Below are 18963 nucleotides of genomic sequence, written 5' to 3'. Positions count from 1 at the left end.
GATTTTTAAAATTTGTTCTGAAATTTTGCTCTATAATCAGCACACATTGCAAAGTATTAACGGTGGATTTCATTATGTCAGTTTCGTGCATACTTTGTTTTGCTTGACTCCCCTCCTCCTCCACACCGCACCCCTTGATGCTCACTCTTACCACTTGTACCACTTGTACCCTTCTGGTCCTAGCAGTCCTTTCAAGTTGCATGTCACATGTATCCTATCACCCCCCACCCTTGCTTAAAACTGACCCCCTCCATGGTAACCCATCCTCTTAGGAGCTAACTCCATCCTGCAAACCCACCCAGCCACTCTTCACAGCCAGCAGCAATCCGTTCATGAGAGTGAGTCCCACCTCATAAAAGTTCTCTAATGCTACAACACAAGATTCCAGAATATGACAGAGAAGCAGATGGTGACATGTTGATGCATGTCATTGCAGAGGGGGGACTGACAAATAGCAAGGGGTTAGAATTTGAGTCCAGATCCATGGGAGCTAATTTTTATTTTTCAGTTGGGGCTGCTAGCCCTTTCCCCTCTCTCTCTCTCTCTCTCTCTCTCTCTCTCTCTCTCTCTCTCTCTCTCTCTCTCTCTCTCTCTCTCTCTCCCTCCCTCCCCCACCTCTCATCTTTAAGGTAAAATTAAATGGAAGCATTAAAGCTATTTGACATCTGGTTCCTCCCAATCTTTACTGAGTATTATTTCCGAAGGAAGCTGTGGGTTTGTGAGGTCAAGGTCTGTTGAGAAACTCTGTCTTCTTGACTTTATATCATCCCACATCCTTGGAGTGCACTTCCTGCCTTTCTTCCCCTTTGTGAATACATGGACTTTTTTTTGTTTTTCTTTTTCTTTTTGGTTTTTACGAGACAGGGTTTCTCTGTATTGTTTCGGAGGCTATCGGTCCAGCCTGGCCTCGAACGCACAGAGATCCGCCTGCCTCTGCCTCCCGAGTGCTGGGATTAAAGGCATGCACCACCACCGCCCGGCTACATGGACTTTAAAGAATGACAGAATTTTATTTTGTCTGAGGCTTCCTAGCTACACCTTTAGATTTTAGAAATCTCACCATATTATCTACATGTAGTGTTCACTGTAGGTGTGGCTTAGCATAGAAATTCTTAGAAGACTGAAGGAGGGCTGGATTTTTAATCCATTCTACCTTTTCATTGATTGAAATATTTTACATTTGCCATCTACCATTTAATTATTGAGTTGAAAGTCTGCTCATTTTTACTCATCTCACTTCTATACTAGCTGACAATCAGTGTGTTCTTCCTCAATTTGGAAAAAACCCCAACTATCTCCCTAGAATTCTATCATTTAGTCATATTTCTGAAACCAACATGAAAAAGAAGTCTATGAGCCGGGTGGTGGTGGCACATACTTTTAATCCCAGCACTCGGGAGGCAGAGGCAGGTGGATCTCTGTGAGTTCGAGGTTGGGCTGGACTGACAGCCTCCAAAACAATACAGAGAAACCCTGTCTCCTAAAACTAAAAAAAAAAAAAGTCTATGAATGTCTGTAAACACAGTGGATTTTTCTTTGAAAGTAGATGTTGTTTGATTCCCAAAGTTTGCTTTTCAAGCTGAAACATCCTTGATTTCTAACTATTTATCAGATGGCATGGTTTTCCATGATCTTTTACCAGTTTCTATTTGGAGAGATTTCAGCTCATAAAAATTCTGCTTAAAACAATTGTTTTCAAGAACAGAAATCTTATGTGAGCTTCATCCACCTAAATTCCTGTGTGAGGCGCTGTTTTTCCTAACTTCCCACAGCTGCATCCTTTGCTTTCCCAACCCTCTCAATTTCCCTTCTAGAGCACAGACTAATTCTAGTTGACTATGGGCACTCCCCCTCTGTCTTCTCTTCAGAAAAGAGCAGGTCTTCAAGGGATAACAAGCAAATAGGACAAACCAAGGCACAAGGAAAAAGGCCTCATATCAAGGTGGACAAGGCAACCCAACAGGAAGAAAAGGGTCCTGAGAGCAGGCAAAAGACTCAGAAGCATAGTTGTTCCCACTATTAGGAGTCCCACAAAAATGCCAAGCTAACAGCCATAATATACATTCTAAGGACCTGGTGCAAATCCCTGCAGAACCCCTGCTTTCTGCTTCAGTCTCTGTGAGCCATGTGAGCACTCCTTAGTAGCTTCAGTAGGCCATGTTCTCCTGGTGTCCTCAGTGCTCTCTGACCCCTATAATCTTTCCTTCCCCTCTTCCTAGGGGTTCTCCAGTTTCTGAGGAGAGGGACCTGATGGAGACCTCCAGTTTAGACTCTCTCTCTCTCTCTGCATAATGTTTAGCTTGGGTACATCCCAATCTCCCCTCCCACCAGGGAGCCTCTCTGATGATAACTGGACAAGGTACAGGTCTATGAGTGTAGCAGAATATCATTAAGAATCATTTCATTGATGTTTTTATTTGTATTTGGTTCTATCTTCGGTTTGATCCAGGCAGTATAAGGTTTGGACTCCCTCTCTTGGTGTGGGCCTCAAATTAAAGCAGACATTGTTTGTTTTTTCAATACAGGGTTTCTCTCTATAGCCCTGGCTGTTCTGGAACTCACTCTGTAGACCAGGCTGGTCTCAAATTCAAAGATCTGCTTGCCTCTGCCTCCAAGTGCTGAGATTAAAGGTGTTTGCTCAGATATTTTTACTAATGAATTATTGATTGACTGAGTAATTAAATAATTTCTGAGTTCCTGTCTCATAATGTAGTCTCAACTGTCCTGGAACTCACCATGTAAATCAGATTGGCCATGAACTCACGGACACCTGCCTGATTCCAAGTGCTGAGATTAAGTTCAGGCCTGAAAGATAAGCCAGTGTTTGTTGTTGTTGTTTACCAATTTTCCTAATAGTCTCTCCATGAAGTGTTCTTTCAGGTAGATGAGTTAGGAGGGGGTGGAGATTATTGCTTTCTCTTCTTTGCTGATAGTGTCCTGTCCAGAGTCATGCTTGCTTCCTTGCCCACCTGGAGCAGGACCACAACCTCTCCTGCTTTAGGGACCGTAGTCTGGACTTTCATCTCTATTCTTCCAAAAGGCTGATCCTTAATCTGTGTTTGCTTTCATATTATAAAGGTCTCTGTGAAAATTCAATCCTAGGGAAGTTCTTTGAAAGGTCTCTTTCCTTCCTTTCTCAAAATAGAGTTGATTTTTCTTTTTATTATGTGTATGTGTGCTCTGTGCAGGTAAGGTGACATGTCATATTTTAGCATAAGGAGTACTGCAGAGATGGCTTAGTGGTTAAGAGTACTTGCTGCTCAGAGTGCCTGAGGTCAGGTCAGAGTTCAGTTCTCAGGGTCCATGTCACACCTTCCTTAATGCAGCTCCATTGGATCCTATGCCCCCTTCTGGCTTCCCTGAGCATGTGACTGGCATACCTTGCATGCATGCGCACACACGTGTGTGTGTGTGTGTGTGTGTGTGTAATAAAATCTATATTGTAGCATAAGATATATCTTTGTAATGACATTGAAAAGAACATTGTATGGCATGGTTTTGATTATGTTAAGGACTGTGTTTCCTACTATTTCTCTTTTCACAGTTTCAATGCTGTGGCTTGGTCAAGGGAGCTGAAGATTGGGGAAATAATTTTCAAGAGGCTAAAGACTCATGTAAATGTACAGATGCAACAAGAACTCAGTGTACTACTTATCAAGGAAATTCAGTTAATTCACAGGTGAGAATAAGATCCAATATGGCACATTAAGTAGTTCTGCTATATTCTTTTCACAATGACAGTCTCTGTAAAAACTTAAAATACATTGAGTACCAGGGGAACTCTGATGTGAAAATACAGCAATTATCCAAATATAAACCAATCTTCATTAAACATAAAATAAGATATTTTAAAATGAAAGCATTTTTTGTTGCGCAGTTTAGCATCATTTATATCCAACTTTCATGGATCAATGATAGGTCAAGTATAAACTAACATAAGTTTATTTTATTCTGTCTTTAGTAACTATAATTACTAACCTCTATTGTTTCTATCTTAATAAAATTTCTGGAAAATTAATATCTTCTCTTTAATTTTCAAAATTCAGTCTTTTTTTTTACTAGTCATAATAGCTTTTCCAAAGAACCCATGTAATTATAAATTAAGGACGAAACATTTAGGAGTTTAGTTTCCAGATGTTAACTTGCTAACTTACTCTACTTATTGTTGCCATTGGGAAATTGCTTTGGATGTTTGAAATAAATTTAAAATGTGAGTTTCTATCTTCTATGTGTTATATACTTCTTAACTGTCTGACTTGTGGGTATGTCCTTCTATTTTTCCTGCATTTTTTAAAATGAAAAATTGAGAAGTGACAGACTCTGGATATCCCCTGTGTGGAGGGAGGTGGTAATAGGTTGGGAGGCTGGGGAGGATGATGGGGGATGCAGGAGGAGGGGAGGGAGAGGCAGCTGGGATTGAGATGTGAAGCAAGCTCTTTTCTAAAAAATGTAATTTTTTTTTCTTGAAAAAAAATTGTGACTGTTTATGACTATTTACCTCCTGTAAGCCAGGCCCACTGGACGCAGTCAATTTACACAGGAACCAAAGTAGTGAACACTCAGGACAGTTCCCCTGTCATTTAGTTCCTGGAGATCAGTATGTGCATAGGATATAAAACTTATACTCACAGACTTGATTGCCAAGTAACTAGGTAGTTGGAAAAGATAACTAAAATGCTTGAGTATGAGACAACACAATTGTTGTGGCCCCCATTTAAGTTCGTGGAGTTCCTGACATGTACCCCTCACCACAAGGCTTTTACTATGCTCTTCCTTCTGCCTGGAAAGGCTTAGTACACACATGACAATTGGCATTAATGTTTACTTTTTTAACTGCTATTGTTTGAAGACTACTCTATATCAGTTCTACCATTGTAGCATCAAAAGACTTCAGCATCCTTTAAATTAATATGTAGTCACGAGAGATCCACAAATGCTACTGCCACTCACAATAAATCAGTGTCCACGATGGCTGAAGGTTATTCCCAATTTAATATTGTTTTTGTTTACCAATTGTTGATGTCATTAGTAAATGGAAGAAAATACCTAATCACTGGGAAAAGATTCTCTCCTCTGGACTACTGACCATTGTCTCCAGAGCTCATGAGGCTCTTCTCTGAAGTGGCATTGGTGGAGCTCACATTTATAGTGATCCATGGGTGAACAAGCCACTAGATTGCAATATTAGTGTGTCATTTCATTGTCAAAAATAATAACAATTAATTTTTTTATTCTTACTTTTTATAGCCTTCTCTGATTTCCTTCTGCCTACTTAAATTTAGCAACACACTGTTTCCAAGGTAGAATGGAAATCATTGTCTGGTACAGATGAATCTAGGAAACTTCCACTTAGGATGAGGAGGGAATTTAGAGGCTCTGTTGACATGGATGTCTGCTTCCTATGAAAGGCTCGGTGGAAAGATGTTTTCCCCTAAGATATATTCTGAAAATCCCTTATTAAAAAGATATTTTCTGAAAGCTCACACATAATTAAGATGAGTATAAGCCAACAGCTGTCCTAGTACCCTAAAAGGAAAGTCATAAATTCTTTGAATATGTCCATCTGCTGTATGTCATTTGCAAGCCTGGAAAAATAGAAAATCTATAATGGCCACTATTCAATTTTCCTTTTATTTTCTTCCCTCTCTTTTGCCAAGATAACCTTATTGTCTTGGGCACAGGAAGAGACAGATATAATGAATGTGAATCAATAGATGCAGTCATCCATCTCTCTCTTGACCCTAACTGACATGATGACCTCAGATGTTTGCTGCTTTGGATTAGAAGTGAATGGAAAAGTCCATCACATTAAGGAATGGAGTGGGGGGGAGAAACCTTTCCAGCATTGGGGAGATTTTTCACTGTTTCTAGAAAGTAGCATGATTTGTTCAGTCTTCACATGCACATGAGGGATGACATTTCATGGAAATACAGATTATGCTGTGTAGTGTTTTTCCAGTTACTGGAATGTTTGGATTTGCCTGAAATGCTTTAAAATTTGATTTCCAGCCTGACTTGAATATATTTCAAAACAATGTATTGGCTAAATAGCTTTCCAAATTTTCTTTTTTACTTAAATAGCACAAAAGTATACATCATGTGTTTAAGGTAAAAAATAGCACTCATATTTATTATTAAAGTATTTGAACTTTTTGGTTTTAAGAGGAACATCTGTACTATATTTATCTGTAACCTCAACAGTAGATTTCCCCTGCTGCACCTCACAAGCTCCCATAAAAATCCATAGTTAGAGGAACACCAGTTCTTAAATAAATAATCCTAAGGGAAGATACAATTATTTATATTCTTTTGAGTATAAAGATTATAGTTCAGAGATATATTAGTGTGGATTTATTTTTAAATTTTCACAAAATGATTTTAGTTTTTCATTTTCTTTTTATTATATTTTTGTTATTTAAAATAATTTTGAATTTAAATCTATTTTGATTATATTCTTCCCCTCTCCCAAGTCTTTCCAGATTCTTTCCACAAACCTACCCTCTCAATTTTAAGTTCTTAAAAAAAACTAACCCAGTAAAAGAAAACAAAGTACCCCCACCAAGAAAAACCCCACCAAACAAAAGCCCCCACAAAAAAACTGTGGAGTTGATTATATGTTGGTCAAGTACTTCTGAGCATGAGGCCTGTCCTGGATTGGATGATATACCCAGTGTCACCCTATTGATTATCAGTCCCAACATTCAGGATCTATGCAGCTAAAGTAAAAAAAAAATTAACACATAGAGTAAGAGTAAAGGTAGGAGTAGAATAAGTAGTTCAGCCTTTTTGTTGACCTTGTAACAATATAAGAAGTCAAGTAGAAGAATAAATATGAGATCAAAATTTACTAAAGACATTTGTTTGTTTGCTTGTTTCTGTAGACCTGTCTTACTTCGATAAAAGATCTGGTTGAAAAGAACATTATTATAGTTATTGGACTTGCTTTCGGACTGGCGGTTATTGAGGTACAGTATAATAGTTCATTGTCTCTGCGTTCATTCTACTTCTCACTGGTTGTAACAAATGTTATGGTAAGCCAAAGGAGGGTGCTTAAGAACTACAGGGTACACACAGGGTGCAGCATCTCTCTGAATCAGTCTTGATTCTGGAACAGGTAGTATAGTATTATAGTCCTATAAACCAAGAAGGACTGAGGCTCCTACTTCATTACTGTCTTCTTGTTTGCTTAAGAAAGAAATAAGATCTATATAATTCTTATTTGTAGGTATATTCCCTTTGGCATCAAAACTAGTACAAGTGTTAAAAATTTTTCTGAAGTAAGGAAAAGAGCAGGAAACAAAAGCAAAAACAAAAGTAAAAAAAAGAGCAACCATTTTTGTAGCCAGAATCTTGAAACAGAAAATAGAAGCCAAACTCAAAAGAGTGGGGAAATGTTTTGGTTTCCTTGGATTCTCTTCACTCAGATATTATAAATGGACTTGGTGATGTTTCCAGGAAAGCTCTCAGGTGGACTTGTGAAACGTTGCATCAATTTAATTATTGATGTTGAAAAATATATCCTTCATGGGATTTCTACCTTGAACTTTCTTGGGCATTTTGTTTTACAACCTGATGGATAACTTTTATGTGGTTTCCAAATATTTGTAAAGAAGATGGAATGAAACATTTTCAAAGGGGCATTTATGGAATTATCTCAGATCTTGAGAAATGTAGATATCAAATGAGTCAGAATCACTCAGGAGTGAATGTTAATACAGTAGCAAGAATGCAAGCACTGTGTGGTATTTCCCCAGTGATTGCAGCTAAGGACATTTGCTTCATTCTCATGGAATGCTGGGCAGTGTCCCCTTAGGCCCTCTGGTAGCTTTGCAGCCTCCTGTCACATAACTGCTAGGTCGAAATTTTGATTGAGATTATAGTAATTTAATGGTCTAAGTTATTACTTGTGGAATTTCTCAGTCACATATCAGAAAAGCCTGGATACTACCAGCATAAAAAAAATCACTCTTCTTATAGCCTAAATGAGTCAAAGTCACACGTTACTTGCATTAGGTCTGTTTCCTCTTGATTCTGCCATTTGCTCTGTGTCCTTTGATTATTTACTTTGTATTCTGGCTTCACACTACTTTAGAAATAACAGACAATAGCTGCAAAGATGAGTAAAGAATCACATATATACTCATGGTCATATAAACATATGGCACACGCACAGTTACGTTTTGACAGAGTTGATTTTAAAAGAATATGTAGCTTGGTGGTAGAGCATGAGGTTAATACGCTCAGAGACCTGGGTTTAATCACTAACTAACTAATTAAAACTGGGAAAGCAGGTTTTAAATGAGGTTAAGTATTAAATTTCATGTTAGACTCAAATTCAGAGAGTTGCCAATGACTGAATACAGCTCACACATACTTTCAAGAGGCTTGTTGAAGCTGAGCCAAAAGTAATAAGGACGTGATTGATTAGAAAGATTGGTGTCTTACATATCATTGCTAAAGTTATTGCCAAGAATCTAGATAGATCTAGAGAAATAACACATATCAATATTTTATGAATTTGGTATACTCCATATACTTGTCATACATTTAGGGACATTGTTAATTCTCCTATATGACTTTCCAGTGAAATATGTGAATAAAATACTTTATGTACAGTAATTTACCACTGAGGAGTTGGTATGGTATTGTCATAATGTGTAATCATTAGCGAGCCCAGTGAAATTGTGATGTCTCAACTATATGTAGATATAGTTAATAATTGATTGGCAAAATTGTTGGATATTTTTCTTTGATTTTTCAGTTTAGAGTTTGGTGTAAAAAAAAGTATTTGGTGCCTTATTTTAATTTTTTCAAGAGTTTTGCAAATGGCCCTTTGTTACCCAATCAGTAGAAATGTGCCTCCAAATAGGCTTTAGTCTTATAGAGTCATTACATAAATCTCTCAGCACTTAAATCTTTCTGACTTCCAAATTCAAGGAAACACAAAGATGGACAGAAAGAAAAATCTCTTCTTATAAATATTTCTAAGGAAATAGAAGCAATTCTCTACAGACCTAATGCAGAAAATATATGTAGACAGTCTTCTCAGAAAAAAAATCACGTTCCATATTTAGACATTAGGTGGAGGTTTTGTATCCTGGTGTATTAGAAACTCATATAAGATGCTCATACTTAATTCTGTGAAAAATCATCCGTGGAAGTTTGGAATCCTTATTTAGACTTAAATAGGCAGATTCTTATTATTATTAAAAAGTGGTCAGTACTTCGTGGTTTTACTTTCACTAAACAAATGTTATTGAATGACATGGAATAGTTGTCAAAAGGACAAAAGCTAACCTCACAGGAAGTCCTAGGAACAAAGCAATTCAGAGAAATGGTCATTTCACCACATTTTAAAAAACAGCTCTGGCATGTGGGAGTCTAGGATTAAACACCCAGCAAGACGTTCGTTGTGAGTCTTTGTCCACACATCATAAAATGTTGACTCTCCTTTGTGCTTTTCCAATCATAAATGCTCTTGACAGACATAAAGAAATGAAAGAAGGGTGAGGCTAGTGATAAAACGGTGATATAACTACCATTTGAAAGTGTTTCATTAAATTCTTCAATCTGTGCTCAGTACAGATGGAAATTGCCAATCCCCACTCCCCCTCCCCATTCTATGTGTCCTCTGAAAAGGGGCTGGGGCAGAGAAAGGTGCCATTTGCTGAGTCATCTTAAACACTCCTACTCTATCATTCCTACATCAAAACCAGAGCATTCAAGTCACCAACTGCAGAGTCAATTAGAGTCAGTTTGGAGGCTCTTTACTCGCGGAAGAACTAATGAGATGGAATTCACGCCCTAGATTTTCAATTGTATTTTGTGACTTCAAAAGAAAATTCCTGAGTTAAGCTATTCCCCATAGTTTACAAGTGCTTTTTTTTCTTCTTCTTCAAAAAATGTACATAATTTTTTTTCACTTCTAAGCATTGCCTAAAACTTCAGTAGGAGAAATTCTAGACTCCTTGATTTCTATGCAGATGATCCAAACCAGATGACCATGGTCTTGCAGTGGAATCAAGAAGTATATTTAGCTCCTGAAGGCTGGTGGTACCCAGAGCTCAAAGGCAAATGCTTTCCAGAAAGATGTGTGCATACCACAAGGGGAGAGCATCCTGTAATAGCCAATACTACACAATGAAGCAGGAACACACACACACACACACAGAGAGAGACAGACAGACAGACAGACAGACAGAGAGAGACATAGAGACAGAGAGACAGAGAGACAGAGAAAGACAGAGAGAGACAGAGAGAGACAGAGACAGAGAGATGGAGACAGAGAGACAGAGACAGAGAGAGACAGAGACAGAAATAGAAATCTGTGCTCTGTCTTCAGTATTGTTCTGTTCCTCAGGAGTATAATTTCTCATGAGAGAATCAGTAGAGAGTTTCTGTCATGTGTGCCCCCTCCCCCCATAAGTCTTTGAATTCCACACACTAATCCTGTGTTTTATTTCTAGATTCTTGGTTTGGTGTTTTCTATGGTGCTGTACTGCCAGATTGGGAGCAAATGAATCTGAGGATTTACCAAGTTATTATAAACACCATTTAAGTTTTTGCTTTGGCTTTGTAACTTTAAATAAGTGAGTACTGTAAATATCAGTAAAAAATGTCTTGTTCCAATGTCTTGCCTAGGTAGACTGCAGATATCCTCACACGAGTTCAGCATATTTAAATCTAATGGGCTTAAGAAAACATGAATGTGTATTTTTTTTCTCAAAATAAAAACAGTGTTTACATTGATGCTTCTTTGGTGTCTGGTCATTGTGTTCAGGTGGACCTGAATCTACACAGTGGAATAACTTCCTTTCTAAGTGACAAGAGAATAGTAGGACAGTGAATCTGTGATTTTTCAAAAGTTCGTTTCATCAGGTGTATCGATGACTGATGATATTTTTTCAAGTTGAAATGCTGGAGAATGATCCAGCTGTGTAAATCACCGTCTTTTTTTATTTTTATGGTATCTGTGTTTTGCTTCAGAGTACTATAAGTGCCAACAAACAAACAAACAAACACATAAATAAATAGGAGTGCCCATATCTCACTAAGGTCCATGGCATCCCTCTGGATTTTCTTATGGAACACAACAGATAAAACTGAAATTTCTTTGCACACCAAGTTGCTCCCTGATGCCATCTCCCAATCGTGGCAGTTACAGTAGAGAATTCATGTTTGTATTTCTTTGCATGTTTATTCACTAGGGTCTGCTGGAGCTTACAATTCATCATGGTCGGAGTATTTGCTCCTGGACATTGGAAACTGCCATGTCAGGGCTTCAGATTTGAATAGTTATAGAAGCATGTATCAGTACACTGACTCACTTAGATCCAGACACCATAAAGATAAAGAGATGGTGATTTACATAGAACAATAACGATTGTTCTGACTCTTGTGACCATAGATCAATTTTCCTGCTCTTCAACTTCCTCTCGGCAGAATCAGAAGCTGTTCATTCTGGCTTTTTTTTCTTGGCTTTTTGTCTGTGGATCTATATTGTTTCAGATAAGTGTAGCTTAATCTCATTGCTACGTAATAGTCTGTTGTATATGGACATACTACAATGAATTGATCCATTCTTCTGTTGATGGGCATCCAGCTATACTTCTACAATAAAGCTGATAAAAACATTCTTTTACATGTCCTGAGCTACCACTATGACTACTACTACTACTATCACATACACACACACACACACACACACACACGCATATATATATATATATATATATATATATATATATATATATGCATGTTTGGAATTTCTTTGTACACATGTATTAAGAACTAATTAATTTTGTCAAGACATTTTCTAAAGCAGCTGTGATTATTTGTTCTCATACAAGAAAAATATGGCGAACTCATCCTGCACCTTTGTGTGGGAAGAAAACCACAGAAGGCAATTATTGTTCAACTGCTCAAAGTGACAGTAAACAAATAGAAAACTTGGTGTATCCCTGCTGGATTGAACACCTCTATTCTGTGCTTCCCTCATCAATGATAAAAGTCACAGTTCTTCTGTGGAGCTGTGTCATCTGCCAAGACCTTTACATTTAAACTCTGCATTTATTATCTCAATTCTTCCCACACATCTCTATGAAGTAGACCCCCATGAGTACCCCCATTTTCAGGTGAGACAATGAAGGCTTAGAGAAGTTGTGTACCTTGCCCATGACTCAAATGATTAGTAATCGGCAGAAATGAGATCCAAGCTTTGACTGTGGCCTCCCAAACTCTACTCATCAAGTTGGCCTCCCGATAATATACTATCTACAGATTTGACTATTTTTATAGTCACTGTTTTGTTTGTTTCTGTTGTATACTGAAACTCTTTGAAGACTTCATTTCTTATTTGTGTTTGTATTTGTGTTCTTATTAAGCAGTGGTTAGCACTGAACTGGAACAGAATAAATTATAGCTAAAAGTTATAGATTTACTGAGCATTTATTCAGTCTTGAAATATGGCCCAAACACTTTACATAGAACAACTCTCTTATGTTGTTGCTGTTCATAGGCCCATTTTCAAACAAGGAAACCATGGCCTAGGGAGACTAATTTAGGGCACACAGGTGGTAAGCAAAGGAATTGTGACTGGTTCCAAATGACCCAGAATCTGCTTTTTATGTCATAGCATCTAAAGTACTTGCGATCATTTATTCTCATACGAGATAAATATGATAGATTCATTCTTTTCTGAGCATGAGGGGAACGAAGGAAGGCAGTTACTTACAAAAAACCCATCTTACAATGATTTTTATATTTTTATATTGAAGAAAAGAGTCAAGAAAATGAATATTGACATTTATTCTGCATAATTTCAGGCACATAATAGGAAATCGATAAATATTACATTGTCTTGATGATACAAAAATCAGCCAGACTCCGTAGGAAAACAAAAGCCCTCCAGCCCCTTCGAACAATAAGGGATAGAGCAAGAAACTGATGTATTGGGCACTGTGTGCTGCCGTAACTGAAGAGACCGACTGAGTGTTTTAAATGGCAGAATTTCTTAGATTTCTGGAAGCTGAGAATTCTTAAGACCAAGCTGCTGGTGAATCCAGTCTCTGGTGAGGGCTCCTCTCTGCCCTGCAGACAACTCCTTCTTGCTGTCCTCATGTTGGGAAGGGGGATAAAAAGGGGTGGAGAGCATGTGGTCCGGTATGTGACGTGGGGAAAGTACACACAGTCACATGGAAATGTGAGGTAATCAAGAGATCAGCAGGAAGAAGACACTGCCAGCTTATGTAGGAGCAAAAGATGGGGATAGCGCTGAGATCCAGGGTTGTGTGGTAGAAGATGGAACCCAGAGAGGGGCCACAGAGCATGCATTTGACTAACAGGATTAAGACACAGCACCATGAACTTGCTTCCATCCCAGCAACCCCATTCTTTTGCCGTCTCTCCACCCGCTGAATCCACCTGCAAGCCAGACAAGAGAGCTGGGAATAGGGCAACCAATGTTCGGGCAGAAATGGGAAAGATGATCATAACAAAGTCAGATTTCAGGAAAAGGCACACAGGGGCTCAACTCTTTGAGAAAAGGGCACAGACACGATGAAAATAATAACGAAGAGATTTTAGAATCTGTGGGAGAAGTTATGCAGTTTCTCCCATATTTTTTTTTGGTTGGTTAAAGTTGATGGTATTTAAAGGACAGAGAAGACTTGAGGCAATGCTCTCAATTGGGGTCATAGGGGATATCTGTCAATGTCTGGAGACAGTTTTGGTTTTCAGCATTGTGGGTGGAGGAGGGTGTTACTGGCATCTGGTGAGCAGAAGCTAGGAACACTGTCACTCTCTACAGTGCACTCGAGCTTGTCCAACAGCTAAAACCATCCAGAGCAAAATGTCAGTCATGTCGTGCAGGGTGGAGAGAGGCTGAGTTGACAACCATCTGTGACAGATAGCAGCAGCAGCAGCAGCATGGAGCCTTACCTGGAGACAGTCTCCAATGCATGCCTTACAGGAAACTAGATCCGGGCAGAGCGCAGCATGGAGCCTTACCTGGAGACAGTCTCCCAATGCATGCCTTACTGGATCCGGGCAGGAGCTCTGACAGCTTGTTAGCTTGTGACCTTCATGGAGCCTTACCTGGAGACAGTCTCCAAAGCACACCTTACTGGATCCGGGCAAGAGCTCTGACAGCTTGTTAGCTTGTGACCTTCATGAGTCTCCTGAATTTCCTCTTCTTTAAGTGACAGCTTTTATCAGGAAGACATTAAGATTTCCAGACATTACTCTGTTTCAGCTTCTGAAACATGTCCAGGCTTCTGCTTTGGCTGTTTTAAAACATTTATTTTCTTTTGCTAATCTGCTTGCTTTTTATGTTTGGTTTTTTTTTTTGTTTTTCTTTTTCTTTTTTCTTTCTTTCATTTTTCCCCCACTCTGGATGTGATTACAGGGGAAGCTTTTACTTCCCCAAATGATGTTAAATTCTGATTTAAGAATAAATTCATCTCTTATTTCTTGCCTCAGTGATCAAATCAGAATATTATAAAATATATGAAATGTTTTAATCACTAAGAATCATGTCAAGAACAAAATAAAAAGAATTTCCTCCACTAAACTATTAATTCAATGAAAATGGAAATGTTTCCCCAATTCAGAGTATAGGTATTTTTGAATATGTTTAAGATTATACGTGGTGCTAATTTGGATACATGAAATTCAAATGAACGCTTGGACATGTTTCTCCAACCTACTCACTTCTCTGTTTCCCTTCACTACCATCCTATTTTCATGATCTCTCCTGACATAAAATTACTGTAATAGTCACCTCTTAAAATACTTCATTGATTTTTCATTTGTGCATATGTGTGTGCATCTGTTCAGGTGTGTCCATGGAGGACTAACATGGGCATTGGGTTCCCTGGAGATGGAGTTCCAGGTAGTTATGAGCTGCTTGGTATGAGTGTTGGAAACTGAACTCTGTTCTTCTGCAAGCGCAACAAGCACTCTTAACTACTCAGCCCTCATTCCAGCCTCATTGCAATAATCTCTCAATAGGCTTTTCCACAGTTACTTTACATCCCTCATATTTATTGACTTGGGTTGCACTGGAGCTATCTGCCTGGAATACAAGTGGTACTATGTTATATTGTGTGCTCAAGTTCTAGGATATGTTTATGGTCACCTGCAATTTATAAAGTTCTTCATCAGAGCCAAGTCCATCCTCCCTGGTCTTCTCCAGGCTCTTTTCTGTGTATACCCTGCAAGCCTTCCCATCTTTGCCTGGTCCCCACACTGTTGGCCACCATCATATCATTTAGCTGTATATCATGAGGTCTAACTGGAGTGTCAGCTTCCTTGTGGTGCATTTCTGGGTCCAGTCAAGACTGAGTTAAGTTTTCCATTTAAATACATAAGTCCTCATATGTCTTAGCTACTTTTAGTATGTATTTAATTATTAGATTTTTATGACACCTGGGAACCTGAATTGAACTTGTGTAACAGATCCTAGCATGGTAACTAGAACACATTAACAGCTCAGTCAATATATGCAGTAATTGTTATCACCTGGTTCATTCCAAAGAACATAGTTATGCTGAATTTGAAGATGGTTCATTGAAGATCAGTGTTTACTTACAATGTGTATACATATACATATTTATACACATACATACAGCTAGTGTACAAGGTAACATATATATTATGTTAATATTACATATTCTCTACTATGTATATAAAATATTCTTCATAACAATTCTCTCATTAAAGCTATTCTTAGTGTTCAGAGGAGGAAACTGAAATACAGGGAAGCTAAGCATTCCATACAAATTTACTAAGGCCAAGATGCAAACTCAGGTACCGTGGGTCCACCTTACATTATTAAGTTTCAATACATATCCTGGAGAAAAAGCTGATTTGATTAAAATTTGATCTTTAGGTTCTTTCCAGAGAGGCCAAATTGCTAGGGATAGTGTATGAACATCTGGTTATATTGACAGAGTGCCATACATGCAATGAAGTGTCTTCCCCTCTCCCCACCCTTTGACTACATGTATGTCCCATCATGATATTTTCCACACTTTTGTTTCCCAGGTCATATCTTTTATCTGAGGAGGACTAATTTGATAAAAGAAATGCATTCTTTCTTACCTATATGCTCTACCCAATTATAGCTTGGCAAGTAGTAGATGCTTAACCAAACAATGTCTTTTGAATGAATAAGAAGTAGATTTTGTATTTTAAAAAGACATTAAAATGACCACACTCACAAATGACAGTTAATAAGGTATGTCACTTACAGTCTATTAATTTGACCCCCAAAAGAAGATGAGCATATAGTGTTATTTTCCATGAGAAGAGTTTGTTTAGTTACCACTTACATCTTCTGTTACAATGAATGGTGATGATAGGCTACAGAATCTGTAAGCAGATTCCAATCATGGCTTCATCATCCAGTAGCCAGCGATACTGGACATGTTCATATTTCTGTGACTCATCCAAGAACTGAGAATGAAAAGAAGTCTCTGCAGAGTGGCCGTGATATTAACTAAGATAACACATACAAGTTGTTCAGCACATATAGTATGGTTAGCACTCCATTCATGGCAGTATCTGCAACATCATGATTATATAAATTACTACAATTAAATAACTTAAAAGGCATGTGCATTTCATTTTTGATTAGGAAGCTCCTTTAGACTTCAAAGAAAGTTTGGAGCCATCAAAAAACTTCATTTTCAAAGCCATGTCATTTAAAATGGATTTTGACAACAACTCCCCCAGGAAAAGCTAAATCCTCTGCTCAGGGAATTTCATTCCAAGGCTGCCCTTCAGATAGTGTGTTAGGTAGTAGAGCCTAACAGACAAAGAAGAGGCGGGGCCGAGAGCAGAACCTCAGCCAGGAAAGGCAGTAAGTAAAAAGGAATCGGGCTGGTCATCTTGTGAGGCTCAGCAGCGTGTGTCAGGAGGAACAGAGAGAGGGCATGATGGGCTCTGCTTGGAAGCAGAGACCTAAATAAGTCACATGCTTAACACAGCATCGATTGTGGCAAAGCCAAGAGCGATAACTAGCTGAGGCGAGCACAGCACCACACCTGGCTTACGGGGTCTCGAAGAGTAAATCTGTGACACGATTTCAAGAGATTCTAATAGAACATGTTGTTCTCCACAGACATTGTGGTTTCTGGAAAACAGGTTAGGGTTCTCGGCAAAACTGAAGATGAAAACTGCTGGGAATGTTGTAAACAATGCAGAAAGTATTAATTAGTTCATAAACAAAGGGCATAATAATTGACAACTGAACTTTTTAGTTAAAAAATAAGCACATGCTGAATCAAACAAACATGTCTGCTACTGAAATAAACTAAGTACCAATAAGTGTGTAATGATGGAAATACAAGCATTAGAATTTAGCCAGTTCTTGCTAAATTAGGGATGAGTGTGTCTCATGGATCTACAGGCTGGAACTGTGCTCTGTAAATTGGGCCTCAGCTGGCTCTGTGTGATGCTATTAAATCTCCAATACCTATATTTTTTTAAATCTTAGATAATTATTCCTCAGTGGCTCAAAAATCTTCACTTTGGAAAGTACTTTCAAAAGATCCAAAGATCATACAAATTCTTAGATAGAATAAACAAGTTTCCAAGAGAAAAGCCAACTTTCTTTTCTGAAACATATCCAGCCACAAAAATAAATCTAAAAATATCCTGGAAACACCATATATTAAGAGAACTATGAATCAGAACTCTTATTTTTCTTACCACCTAGTTTACTCTGACATGTAATTATCTTCATGACTAAATGGTACTCATGTTGCTGGTTAAAGATGAAGAAATGTTATATCCAGTTGGGGAAAGAGAAATAAATGAAGGAAAGATATGTATGATTAAGAGACCTCTAAGTCAGCAACAGAAAATGGCTGTTCATATTTTTCTTCTGTCAGGTTTGCAGATTATATTTTAATTTTGCATTGCTTGTTGCTGTAGATTAAAATATTGGTAAGACAATCAAAATTCCAAGTACAGCCAGACGGGGTGGTGCACACCTTTAATCCCAGCACTAAAGAGGCAGAGGCAGGCAGATCTCTATGACTTTGAGGCCAGCCTGGTCTACAAAGTGATTTCCAGGACAGTCAGGGCTGTTACACAAAGGAATCCTGTCTCTAAAAACAAAAAACAAAACAAGACATAGTCCTTGAACAACTTATTTAATCATCTTAAGAAAACAAAAGGTCCAGGAGAGAGGATGGGGACAAGAGGGGACATTCTATAATAGATATCTGCTCTTTGTCAGTCTTAGCTCTAGGTACTCTACAGGAAATGTACCAGCATCTAGGTCCTGTCTCTTGAGCTGTTAATATAACTCGTGGTGACAGTGTGAAGCTGAATGAAGAACAACTCACATCAGGGAACCCCTGGAAACTGATAAAGGGTTTCTGCTCTTCAGATATTTGCTTCCTTTTGCAGCTGAATTCCATATATTCTTTCAGCCAGGGTCATAGCAGTGCAGTGTAGGAATTCCACCTACAATAACCCAATTAGCATGAAACGCCCCTGTTTATTCTTAAATATTTTCTTACTCTTGAAACATCTTTATAACCTGGCAAATTCCATGGTGTCCTCCTTGTGCTGACTTCAGAGTGGAATTTGGGGCAACTGAGTGTTTCTTTGCTACACAGCCTCTAACAACATCCTCCTGCCATTGTTCTGTCTAATTCAGAATGATCATCTGTCTCCAACTTGAATCTTTGCCTCCAATGTGCCTGGGGAAGAAAATGCAGCAGCCTACCTTACAAAGTCTCCAGTATTTCTGGATGTGAAGTGGTACTCATCTTTCCTGAGATTTGAATTGTATCCATTTCCTGCATCCTAGTCCTTCCTCTGTCATACCAACTGAAGCCCTCACAATCCAAAGATAATCTGTATAAAGCCACCTGCTATGTTTAGGGTAATTGATCCCTCATGGCCCATATGTTAAAGAGTTATTCTCCAGCCTGGTGGAGGTAGTTGAAC

General features: G+C 38.3%; 1 protein-coding gene across 1 annotated transcript in view; it reads left to right on the top strand.

Annotated features, from left to right (window-relative positions):
- Positions 1–10749, top strand: part of Tspan8 (tetraspanin 8) — a 28436-nt gene extending 17687 nt beyond the window's left edge. The window contains exons 6-8 of the mRNA XM_040754850.1: positions 3545–3679; positions 6882–6965; positions 10467–10749. Coding sequence (XP_040610784.1) covers positions 3545–3679; positions 6882–6965; positions 10467–10520 — 273 coding nt within the window. The 3' untranslated portion in view covers positions 10521–10749. The remainder of the gene's footprint in view (positions 1–3544; positions 3680–6881; positions 6966–10466) is intronic.
- The last annotated feature ends 8214 nt before the right edge of the window (positions 10750–18963 follow it).

Source organism: Mesocricetus auratus, unplaced genomic scaffold (assembly GCF_017639785.1).
Source record: "Mesocricetus auratus isolate SY011 unplaced genomic scaffold, BCM_Maur_2.0 Super-Scaffold_100011, whole genome shotgun sequence".
NCBI classification, from domain to species: domain Eukaryota; kingdom Metazoa; phylum Chordata; class Mammalia; order Rodentia; family Cricetidae; genus Mesocricetus; species Mesocricetus auratus.
The sequence above is the reverse complement of the archived record's forward strand: the minus strand, read 5'-3'. Positions and strand labels throughout refer to the sequence as shown.